This window comes from Xyrauchen texanus, chromosome 13 (assembly GCF_025860055.1).
Source record: "Xyrauchen texanus isolate HMW12.3.18 chromosome 13, RBS_HiC_50CHRs, whole genome shotgun sequence".
Lineage (NCBI taxonomy): Eukaryota > Metazoa > Chordata > Actinopteri > Cypriniformes > Catostomidae > Xyrauchen > Xyrauchen texanus.
The window spans coordinates 26211961-26224421 of record NC_068288.1 but is presented as its reverse complement, the minus strand read 5'-3'; the positions used below and the strand labels follow the sequence as shown (position 1 = coordinate 26224421).

At 38.6% G+C, this 12461-nt stretch overlaps 2 protein-coding genes across 9 annotated transcripts in view; one reads left to right on the top strand and one right to left on the bottom strand.

Annotated features, from left to right (window-relative positions):
* Window positions 1-6084, top strand: usp1 (ubiquitin specific peptidase 1). The gene is made up of 9 exons (XM_052140279.1): window positions 1-144; window positions 537-718; window positions 809-935; window positions 1058-1156; window positions 2607-2782; window positions 3015-3667; window positions 3953-4117; window positions 4220-4421; window positions 5325-6084. The coding sequence occupies exons 2-9, from the start codon at window positions 540-542 to the stop codon at window positions 6070-6072; spliced, it is 2349 nt and encodes a 782-aa protein (XP_051996239.1). The 5' UTR covers window positions 1-144; window positions 537-539; the 3' UTR covers window positions 6073-6084.
* Window positions 6085-7341: 1257 nt separating this feature from the next.
* Window positions 7342-12461, bottom strand: part of dock7 (dedicator of cytokinesis 7) — an 83145-nt gene continuing 78025 nt past the window's right edge. For all 8 annotated transcript variants that reach the window (XM_052140268.1, XM_052140269.1, XM_052140270.1 and 5 more), the window contains 3 exons: window positions 8702-8808; window positions 8160-8327; window positions 7342-7490 (listed from right to left, as the gene is read on the bottom strand). In XM_052140268.1, coding sequence (XP_051996228.1) covers window positions 7448-7490; window positions 8160-8327; window positions 8702-8808 — 318 coding nt within the window. In that variant the 3' untranslated portion in view covers window positions 7342-7447. The remainder of the gene's footprint in view (window positions 7491-8159; window positions 8328-8701; window positions 8809-12461) is intronic.

Sequence of the window (12461 nt, the reverse complement as noted above, 5' to 3'; positions counted from 1 at the left end):
GAGGCGCCTCATTTAGGGAAGAAAAGCGCCAAGTTCCACAACAGACGAGCTTGACAAATTGTTAACATTTAATACGAAATTGCTTACTCTGTATAGTTCCTGCTGAAAGCGAAAATGTAACGCATGCATAATTAGACTCAGAAGGTAAGGCTTTATTTATTTATTTATTTTGAACGTAACTCTGAAATACTCTTTCAGAAACGAGCCGCCGCGTGCAGGGTTGTGTGGGTTGGGCGGCTAAGTCAGTTAGCCTCACTGCTATATACGCATCTCTATTCATTTGAACTAACACTGATCAAACCGCAAGTGTTGATACAATATGATGTGACTATTTAACATCCACCGATTAAATGCACCTGAAAGGCTTATAGCTGTAGCAGAACATTTTATTAGTACTTTCTAAGGCGCATCTGAGCTCCAGGCTCTCACTCGCGTCGTGGCTGATCTTTTCGCGCGTTTAAATCATAGTTTCTTCAGCTCGTTCTAAGTGTGCATGTTTCTTCTTGTCATTCGCTGATGTCTTTCTTTTTGCTCAGTGAATGGTTAAAATGCCCGGGCTGCAGAGTGAATGTGCAGTGGTGGCTGCAGCAGGCAGTCCTGTGAAGAAAAGCAAACTGTCTCTTAAGTTCTTCCAGAAGAAGGACACCAAACGAGCCCTGGACTTCTCAGAGATCCCTGCAGAGGAGAACGGTGCAGCCGAACCAGAAGAAACTACAAAGTATGCCTGTTGTTATTGAATGATCAAATACAAATGATTTTGAAGAAGGTTTAATAATAATCTAGTTTCCTTATTGTTTCCCCCTCCAAGTCATGACCAGGTTGTGCCTATACCATGCCCTTCATCTCCTCTTTCCTGCGAGAAGCAAGAGAGCCTGGTCCCTTTCGTTGGGCTTAATAATTTGGGGAACACCTGCTATCTGAACAGCATCCTTCAGGTATGTGCCTTGTCATCATCATACCTACCATTCATGTATTATTCAAGACATTCTGTTCATTGGCATATTCTCAAAGTGGGTTGGGTCTCCTTAAATGAAAGTTTTTGCCTTACAAATTTCAGGTCTTATATTACTGCCCTGGTTTTAAAGAGGCCATCAAATCTTTGTGTAACTTGGCTAAACTGAAAGACAAACAGCAAGAAGAGGGTGCTAAAAACGAGGTTTGTCTTAAGTGAAATATTCCTTTGCATTGCCTGTAAATAGGGATGCACCGAAATGAAAATTCTGGGCCGAAACCGAAAATCCAGGATGCACTTGGCCGAAAACCGAAACCGAAATTTTTACCTATTTAAAAAATAAAAAAATGTTGTGTATAATTGTATTAATTTTATACTTTTTCATTAATTTCATGAATTTAATTAATCTGAATTGAAAAACTACAAACCAATAAAATAAATCACACTTTTATTGAAAGTAGCACAACAAAATTGGACAAAAAATATATTAAAACTATATTAAATATTATTCTTCTTTCAGTTCTGTAAAAATCAAATTTTACAGATTTTATTAACAATTATCCAAATAATGTAAAGTTTTAGAAAACTATTATATGCAAAACAAGAGTCAAGTAATGAACTTAGCTAACATCTTTCAAAAAGTTTAAATATGCAACAGTAATTTTAATTAAAACAACAGGCAGAATGGCAGAGGGCCTCTATTCCACTGATCTATATAAAATTATAATATATAATTATATATATATATATAGATCAGTGCTCTATTCTGTTTATGTAAACGTATCTACACTTTAAGTGAAAATGATTGTGCAAAACAGCAGTAATTGAACTAAATCCAACCTCATCTGTAAACGACAGATGTATCCTCAAGTGAAGAACAAGTGTAATGTAATTGCTATACACATCATATTGGACCGCTTTCTATTTAACTACAAGTGACAGGTTTCTCTTCAAGAACAAAAGTTGCTAAACTTTCTGACAGTCTCTCCTGTCAGAAAGCTCATCAAGAACATGAGATGCTGCACTGAACAGTTTCTCACTCTCTGTGCTGGTGCTTGGGCAGATAAATACCTGTGCACAATCCGTGCAAGCAAAGGAAAGCGGTCTTTGTTTATGCGACCGTAGTCAAGGGGATTGCCGCTTCTGGCGTAGTTCAGATAAATACGTCTCAAGTTGTGGTGTAGCTGCGCTAGTTGTGACATTTTCCTGTAGAATCTCTTGCTGTATTCTGTATAAATATCTTGAAAGTTCTGCTGAATAAACACTGCAGATCGCAAATTTGATGTCCTTATCAGAAACGTTGAAGAATTTCCACACCGCTGACATGATCGGCCTTTGTTTGGTAGCGCTGTGATAAGGGCTAGATCGATCCAGATTGAAATCTGAGCACTGAGGGGCGGGGCTAGGAGGTATATATTTTCGGCTCATATTTTCGGCCTTTTTTCTCTTTCGGCCGAAAACCGAAAGTGCCATTTTCGGCCGAAAATTTTCGGCGCATCCCTACCTGTAAATACAACATACCAATAAATCACAATTCTATGTTTCATTTAGATGAAAGTCTAATTTAAAAATAATTGTAATTTAAAATGTGCAGAATAGTTTTTCAGTGATATCGCTGTCATTAGCTGTTTGCATTAAAATTGGTATGTTTTAGTGTTGTCAGGAGGACAGTAGTGAGGACACCCTACCTGCTCATATGGAGCTGTTGGGCAGTTTCCACACTCTGATCAACTCTGTGGAGCAGCTTCAATCCAGCTTCTTGCTTAACCCAGAAAAATACAATGATGGAGAGCTTGCCACGCCACCACGCAGACTGCTTAACACACTCAGGTAATCCTGCAGACTAGTGTCAACAACAGTTAAAGAAAATATGTCAAAATATTATCATAAATATCTGCAAAATTTATTTAAGATTAATTATATTATATACAGATATATCTGAACACGTGATTATTCGATAGCCTAAAGCACCAAACAAAAACACTTGATTTAATAGAAGCAGCATTAGCCTCAAGTAATTAAAGACAAAGTCAACATATACCTGCTCTATTTCTCTCTGTAGGCAGCTCAATCCTATGTATGAGGGCTACCTGCAGCATGATGCACAGGAGGTACTGCAGTGCATTCTTGCAAACATACAGGAGGCCTGTGACACTATCAAAAAAGAGCAAAATGGCATCCAAAATGACACCACAATGAGCAATGGAACAGGTGAATCCTCCCTTGAGGAGGATGGAAGCTCTGACGGTCAACTGAGTGGAAAAAGAAAGAGCGAAACGGAAGCAGGCAACGCAAAGAAGAAGCCGAAATCTCAGAGCAAATCCAAGAAAAATGAGGAAAACGTGCCTTTGACCCGCTCAAAGAGAAGGTCTTCCAGTGACATAACCACAGAGAGTTCTGTTACTGACCAGAATGATGGAGCAGAAGAACGGGAGAAGGAGAGAGGAAGCACCACAGAGGAGGAGAATGACAGTCCCCCTAAAGAGGTGGGTAAGAGGATGAGGAGAGGGAAGCTGGGCTGGTTGAAGCCATCAGGGAAGCAGCCTAGCATCTTCTCCAAGTTCCGCAGCATGGGACGAATTAGTTCGCATATTGGAGGGAGAGGAGATGCCAAGGATAAATCAGTCTGTAGTACCAAAGAGAAACAGGAAAAGAACATGCCTGAAAATGAAAGCACAGCTCAAGGTGTTAAATGGAGTCAGGCAAAGAATGAAGGTAAATATCAGTCAAAACCATGTGATGTTATGTCCTAGCTGGAGTCTGTGAATGAAAGAATAAAACTATAATACATTTCTAACATGAATGTGAAACTGCTTTAATTTAGAACATTTACAAGAAAAAAGTTTAAACTGAAAACTCAAGAACATCTCTATAGTTTGTCATGGCATGGCTTTTCAAGAGTACGTTTTGTGGAGCTTCCTGTAATTATGCAACTGACTTGAGTTATAATCAGCTGTAAGCCGTTATCACAAAAAGTGCTTATAGAAATTCTCTAATCAGAGCGATCAGGCCTGGATGTGCTGAAGTGGATGTTCCAAGGTCAGCTGGTGCTGCGGACACGCTGCCTGGAATGTGAGTGTTACACAGAGAGGAGGGAGGACTTTCAAGACATCAGTGTGCCTGTGCAAGAGGACGACACCAGCTGCTCTGACTCCAGCTCAGAAAGTGAGTCGATTCATTTGGACAAACAGATTATTCAAGTAAAATAGATTATCTCAGTTGTCCACAGCTGTTCTCACCTCTGTTTAACTAGATGCTCTCCTTCAGTTTCTCCAGATCCCAAGCCTGAGCTAAAAACTCTAAAGTGGGCCATTTCTCAGTTTGCATCTGTGGAGCGGATAGTGGGTGAAGATAAATATTTCTGCGAGACCTGTCATCACTACACAGAAGCAGAGAGAAGTCTTCTTTTTGACAAAACACCAGAGGTTGTCACAATCCACCTGAAATGCTTTGCTGCCAATGGTTCGGAGTATGTTCTTTATTGAGTTTGGTGCTTAATTCATACATTTCAAAACAGAGAAGGGCAAACAAATAGCTGAATTTAATGAAAATACAGGGATGCAAACTGCACCCCTTTCTGTGAAATTTTCCATTTAAAAAAAAAGGGACATTTATTATTCATGCAGATCCGATGAGTTTTATTTATGTAATATTTTTAAAAGGTGTACTAAGTAACTCTTTGACGTGTCACCTAGTGGTGTGGTTGAAGCATTATTCAAAATCAATAGTTTTCAGTTACAAATGCCATTGTAGAAATTCACTATTCACAATCAGCCATGATTAATTTCATCCGAGAGTGAAAGTGTCCAACAATGAGAGTGCTACAGAGATTTAGTATTCAGATGGTCATGTGATTCTAAAATGGCAGCACCCATGAGGGAGCCCCTGCCCCATTTAAAATAAAACTGCTTTTATAAGGTTACTGATATGACTAGTCATGATTTTATACATGTTTCAAAATTGCAATTAATTTCTTTAGTAGCAAAACGTTACTGAGTGCACCTTTAAATAACAATGATACATTTCAGTAATTACTTAATTATAACTTGCACTACTGAGCTATTATAGAAAAAACAAATTTCCAAATTGTTCAGCATATGTAAAAGTGACATAAGTGTGTTACTATTAATTAAATGGTTCTAAAATATTCTTCATTTATGAAAAATTATATTTTCTTAATTTTGGGATGAAATGTGACCTAGACATGCACTTGACAGATTTTGTCAAATTCTCTGGCATGCTGACTTAACCAGTACCAAATTGATGAGACCCTTAATTAGCTTGACTCAATCTTTTAAAAATATTTATATTGAGTTATTAAAATACATTGAGCATCTGGTCCAACAGAATTTTCATTCTTCACTCTTAACAGGATGGACCCATATGCTGGCCTTTCCAAGGTGAACACACCACTGCAAACCCCTCTTAGACTTTCCCTGCATGAGTGGTGTACCCAGCCTGATGTTCCAGACCAAAGCCATCACTATGAGCTCTTCGCTGTGGTCATGCACAGTGGAGTAACCATCAGCAGTGGGCATTACACCACTTACATCCGTATGATGGATCTCCATCACATTGATCTCAAGCCTCAGTCTCAGAATGAAGAGCAAGACAGAGAGGAGGACATGAAACAGAAGAAAGAGGAGGTACATCAAACAGATTATGATGATGGGGAGGTGTCTTTCAGCTTGAGTGGCTGGGGGCAAAATGTGCCCAAAAGGGCCAGCGTAAAAAGCAAAACAGGAGGTAAGAGGTGCTCTGAGGGCATAGGGCTTTTAGGAGGACAAAGGAGCATCACCAATTATGAGCTAGGCAACAGCAAGCAGACCAATCCTGAGAAGGCTACCAGCATTGCAAGCCACGTCTCTGGTTCTCTGCTTCAAAACATTAGAGTGAAGAAAGAGACAGAAGAAGAGAGTGGTGATGCTATGGGTGATGGGACCCAGGTATGTGCTGACTTGGCTCTGCAGAACCTTTTGGACTTTGAGGGAAAGTGGATGCTCTTTGATGACTCGGAAGTGAGACTCTTTGAAGAAGAGGACTTCCTGCGATCCTGTTCCCCAGAGACGTGCTCCACCTCTACACCCTACCTGCTTTTCTACAAGAGAGTCCCTCAGTAAAAACAGGCCTTTGGATATCGACAGAAACTGTGGTATTACACTGGTCCACTCAGTTCTGAAGTTTTACTGTTAAGGAATGCATAATAAATGTTTGCAGGTTTAGAAAAGAAAGTCAGGATGTGTTACAGTTACATAAGCTTGTGTAACAAGTGTCAGTCAGTGAAAAGCCTACGTGAAACTGTTAAGGCCATGACATTTGTTGCCATTGTTCATACAAGTATGATTTTTATGTGTATTACTATTTTTGTACTTTGATTTTTCCATGTTGTTGGCTTTTCAGTGACCCTCATGCAAACGCACCTTGGCACTTACTGTAGTGCATGTGACCAAAAATTTTTTCTGTACTTCCTATTCCGTTTCGGATGCTTTCTTTTAAAGCATATATTTTTACGTGTTTTGGTTTCATCTCACAGTGTGAATTCACATTTTGACGTCCCTTTTATGGAGATTCATTATAGATTGCAAACCCAAATAGATTGATGGTAGTCACTTAATTTTTGTTACAAAGAGGCACAAACAACATGTTATGTTTTCTTCTGCAGTGAATAAATATTATTTGTCTATTTTTACAAATATAATTACATTTAGTTTAAAAGGTGGTCACCCCCAAAATACAGATTATATTAATTGCCTATATATTACCACAGGGATAAAGCAGCCTATTTTTCTATCAACCATACCTCATTCCTAAACTCAGTCTATTTCCCATGTTGTGAGCAGGCCTGGCTTTCTGCCATTACAATTAGATCTCAAGCAGTCAACTTATTGCTATATGTCAACTGCAAACAGTATAAGCAATAAATAAAACATTCTTGCAATTCTATTACTAAATGGCATTGTATAGTGCAGGAGGGAGGGATATGTTTGTAAATATTTTTATATCTTTTTCTCGCTCTTTGGATTCGTAGATTCTTATTTACCACATTAAACCACCAGCATATAAAAAAGTATTTTGGTGCACAATTTCTTTTTCACCACACTGCAAACCAGAATGAGCATTTATTTAGTAAAATATTTGAAGTAAACACAAAAGTACATAACTACATTTTGCTGAAAAAAAAAAAAAAAAAAAAATCGCTATCTGTTTGGATAAAAAAAACTTTTTAAAGTTGTACCATGACTTAAAAAAAATGCACTGAAGTACAAAAAAAATTATTTAAGTGCACACAGGAAATTGAATACAGATTTGACACATTATTTGCTTACAGTCAGTTCTCATGATTATGTAACAGGCCATTTTATAAACCAATACAAAATTGGAATGATGCACCAAACTTCTACATACTTCATGGCAGAAACACTGATACTGCGAGGAGGATTGAGATATATATACAAATAAATAAAATTGCATTTGTCTTCGTTTTATTCTTGGTCCTCACACTTCTAGCTTGCGAAGGCTCATTCTGCTAAAAGAGTCTCTGAAAGAAAAAAAGAAAAAATTAGCAATAAAGACAGGAAATATGTTCGGGCGGGGGGCAAACAAAAATTTGATAAGAAAGCCTATCCAACAACTTGGCTACCTTGTCAAGCTGTCCTTTTGCTGCTTGTTGAAGGGGAAAATAAGACATTTCAGTATCTTCAATAACACCCACTTCTCATATCTCATAAGCTTCTCAAGTGTCATCATTCCATTCTGATTATTTGACTTATGATTCAGTTGAAAATGTCATATTTTATATCAAATAAATTTGCTGTGAACAGAGACAACCCTCTGGCTTGGTACATTACATATTAATTAACAATTACTACTATGGTTCCTAACATTTTCTGCAGGAAGCTAATTTAATAAAAACTACACAGTGACAACTGTAGGATGGAAGATACGCTACAATATCTTCACACATCCACCGTCAAGGCATAGATCAAAAGTATTTTAAGCATCATCAAATGAAGATCACATTAAATCTCAAATGTGTTTCGATTACATCTACATTTGAATTTTTATATGATCAGTATCACTTAGGGTACATTGAAACTTCATGTGCTGAGTCTACAGCTAAATTGCCCTTTTATCCCAGTAAAGTTACACTGAGCATAATACTGCAGTGCATTTTTGATAGCTTTTGACACCATTATTGCTGTCGTACCTGTGTGAGTTGACCTGTAAAACAGGTTTGTAGAGCTGTGGGATCTTCCTGTTAATTAGAGGCTGCAGAGCTTCTTTCAGCCTGTGGTAGTTCCTCTCCAGCTCCCTTTGATACTCTTTCTGGTCTGGTCCAATCAGACTCTTATTTTTACGAAGGGCATCTTCACATCTGTGGAAATGATGGAAGGTTACATGGTTAGATGGCCATAATTATTATAGCTTAAGCTAAAACATGTTATAAATTTGTATCAAGATAATTAAAAAAAATTAAATACCCATCTTATTATCAAGTCAGAGCAATGTTTAACACTGGCTGTTCACAGGAACTGCAATAAGCTTTCTATTATTAGAACAATAGTTGGATAGTAGTATTAGGATGGTTACTCGTTTATATACTACATGGATTTAAGTATATTCGGCTTAATGACTGAACATGATAAATATATGTTTCCTATTTACTGAATACTGTGTTGTGTCAATGGGGCCAACAGTTGGATTATTGAAGTCCATGTGAATGTAGTGTCACAGCATCTGGAATCTAACCTTTTGGTGAAGTCTTTGAAGCACAATCGTAGTTTATTATGGTGCCGGTACAGTTTAGGATCACTTGGGATCTCAGACAGAAACACCTGTGCGACCTCAAGAGGGCCCTGGAGAGACAGTACATGCATTGATAAGGAACATTTAAGCAGTATTCTCTGGACCACTGACTCATCCATCTGGCTGTTTCCATTGATATTTGGTAATCATGGGTTTGTAATAACACTCAAATTGTCATTTATGCCATAAACAACTACTAAATAACTAAACAAACAGATACTCTAGATCTAGAAGATAATTATAATAGCTCGGTTTCCATCCACGTATTGTTATGCAAATTTTAGGAATGGAAACACCAAGATGCGTATATAATTTTCAAAATGCAAAAAAAAATGCATACATTCACTTGAGGTGGATAATACTTTATTCCGTTAGAAGACATATGCATGAGCTATGACAGAAATACACTGACCTAAAGGATTATTAGGAACACCATACTAATACTGTGTTTGACCCCCTTTCGCCTTCAGAACTGCCTTAATTCTATGTGGCATTGTTTCAACAAGGTGCTGAAAGCATTCTTTAGAAATGTTGGCCCATATTGACAGGATAGCATCTTGCAGTTGATGGAGATTTGTGGGATGGACATCCAGGGCACGAAGCTCCCGTTCCACCACATCCCAAAGATGCTCTATTGGGTTGAGATCTGGTGACTGTGGGGGCCATTTTAGTACAGTGAACTCATTGTCATGTTCAAGAAACCAATTTGAAATGATTCGAGCTTTGTGACATGGTGCATTATCCTGCTGGAAGTAGCCATCAGAGGATGGGTACATGGTGGCCATAAAGGGATGGATATGGTCAGAAACAATGCTCAGGTAGGCCGTGGCATTTAAACAATGCCCAATTGGCACTAAGGGGCCTAAAGTGTGCCAAGAAAACATCCCCCGCACCATTACACCACCACCACCAGCCTGCACAGTGGTAACAAGGCATGACGGATCCATGTTGTCATTCTGTTTACGCCAAATTCTGACTCTACCATCTGAATGTCTCAACAGAAATCGAGACTCATCAGACCAGGCAACATTTTTCCAGTCTTCAACTGTCCAATTTTGGTGAGCTCTTGCAAATTGTAGCCTCTTTTTCCTATTTGTAGTGGAGATGAGTGGTACCCGGTGGGGTCGTCTGCTGTTGTAGCCCATCCGCCTCAAGGTTGTGCGTGTTGTGGCTTCACAAATGCTTTGCTGCATACCTCGGTTGTAACGAGTGTTTATTTCAGGCAAAGTTGCTCTTCTATCAGCTTGAATCAGCCGGCCCATTCTCCTCTGACCTCTAGCATCAACAAGGCATTTTCAGCCCACAGGACTGCCGCATACTGGATGTTTTTCCTTTTCACACCATTCTTTGTAAACCCTAGAAATGGTTGTGCGTAAAAATCCCAGTAACTGAGCAGATTGTGAAATACTCAGACCGGCCCGTCTGGCACCAACAACCATGCCACGCTCAAAATTGCTTAAATCACCTTTCTTTCCCATTCTGACATTCAGTTTGGAGTTCAGGAGATTGTCTTGACCAGGACCACACCTCTAAATGCATTGAAGCAACTGCCATGTGATTGGTTGATTAGATAATTGCATTAATGAGAAATTGAACAGGTGTTCCTAATAATCCTTTAGGTGAGTGTATGTTAACTGAATAAATTCTTAGATATGCAAAAAAAAAAGACTTTGCCTCAAGTCATGAGACTGAATAATTTGCTCATAAATGGACTAACCAGTGGACCTAAATCTTTGCATATTAGCATCTCAAATGTTGCGCTGGTCATTCTGAAATATCAGAGTCAAAGCATGTCATCAAAATGATTGAGATTTGTGTCTGCAGAAAAATAAAATGGGCGTTTTCCAATCAGTGGGCGTTTTCAAACAAGGATAGTTGTTTTTCAACTACACTGAGATTCCCTACTTTCATTGGATGGTTAAGTAACGTCCATCCTGGTTTGGAAATGGCCACCGATTACTACCTTGAGATTCCCTACTTTCACTGGATAGTTAAAAATGCCCGTCCCGGTTAAAAAACACCCACAGAGACCTATACTTCGAATGCTTAGCCACTTATACCTCCCAGAACTGTCTGACATGCTGTCGCTCCCAGACATAACATAACAGCAAAGAATTTATTACATTTAATGAAATAGTCACAGTGGCTTCCGCAGTGACTACAACTTCTATTTGCAGTCCTATTTTGTGCGGAAATACCCGGAAGTGATGATGTTTTGTTCTCTTGACCACATGGGACGGAAACGCTGCTTTATTCACAAATTGTTTTTGCAATATTCTGATTATTCACATAAATTAAATTTGCAACTAGTAAACCCAGCTTATGGCTTTACATACAGTTGTGGCCAAAAATATTGGCACCCTTGATAAATATGAGTAAAGAATGCTGTGGAAAAAAAAATGGCATTCTTTATCCCTTTTGATCTTACATTAAAATTTGTTTTAAAAAAAAATAAAAAAAATATAGCCTTTAGTTGAAGTAAAACAATTGAAACAGGGGAAATATCTAATTATTAAATAAATATTGTTTTCCAAAATGCATTGGCCATAACTATTGGCACCCTTTTATTCAGTACTTTTTGCAACCTCCCTTTGCCAAGATAACAGCTCTGAGTCTTCTCTTATGATGCCAATGTGGTTGGAGAACACATGGCAAAGGATCGGAGACCATTCCTCCATACAATTTCAGAGGTCCATGTTGGTTGACTCTCCTGTTCAGTTCACCCCACACATTTTGTATGGGGTTCAGGTCAGGGGACTGGGATGGCCATGGCAGAACCTTGATTTTGTGGTCAGTGAACCATTTTTGTGTTGATTTTGATGTTTGTTTTGGATATTGTCCAGCTGGGAGATCCAACCAGGGCCCATTGTAAGCTTTCTGGCAGAGGCAGCCAGGTATTGATTTTTTTATCAGAAGGTATTTAATAGATTCCTTGATGCCATGTATCCAAACGAGATGTCCAGGACCTCTGGCAGAAAAACAGCACCACAACATTAATGATCCAGGACCACATTTAACCATGGGCATTGGGTGGTACTTCATCTCTGTGTGCGCCAAACCCATCTCTGGTGTTTGCTGCCAAAAATCAAATTTCTTTTTCATCTGACTATAGAACTCGTCGCATTTGAAGTACCAGTAGTGTCTGACAAACTGAAGATGCTTGAGTTTGTTGTTGGATGAGAGCAGAGGCATTTTTTCTTGAAACCCTCCCAAACAACTTGTGGTGATGTAGGTGATGTCTGATATATATATATTTTTTTTTAGACTTTCTGATCCCAAGACCCAACTAATTTCTGCAATTCAGCTGTGATCCTTGGATATTCTTTGACAATATAAACACACATTCTTTTCCAGGCAGATTCTTAAGGTCTCCAGTTGAATGGAACTTCATTATTGCCCTGATAGTGGAAATATGCATTTTCAATGCTTTAGCTTTTTTGTTATAGCCACTTACAATCTTACACTCAACAACCTTTTGCCGCACATCAGAACTATATTCTTTAGTCTTACCCATTGTGATGGATGACTAAGGGAATTTGACCTGTGTGTTACCTCATGTTTGTACCCCTGTGAAACTGGAAGTCAGGCTGAACAATTTCATGTTCCTAGTCACCCAGGTTCACAATTTTTTTTAAATATGAATGGGAATATACTTCAGATATATTTTACTCATAAGAATTTCTAGGGGTGCCAATAATTGTGG

Excerpts from the sequence above, each read along its gene's own strand:
- usp1 (XM_052140279.1), top strand. The coding sequence starts at position 540 with ATGGTTAAAATGCCCGGGCTGCAGAGTGAATGTGCAGTGGTGGCTGCA. Across the intron at positions 1,157-2,606 it reads AAGAGGGTGCTAAAAACGAG|TGTTGTCAGGAGGACAGTAG; the intron begins GTTTGTCTTAAG and ends GGTATGTTTTAG. Across the intron at positions 2,783-3,014 it reads AGACTGCTTAACACACTCAG|GCAGCTCAATCCTATGTATG; the intron begins GTAATCCTGCAG and ends TTCTCTCTGTAG.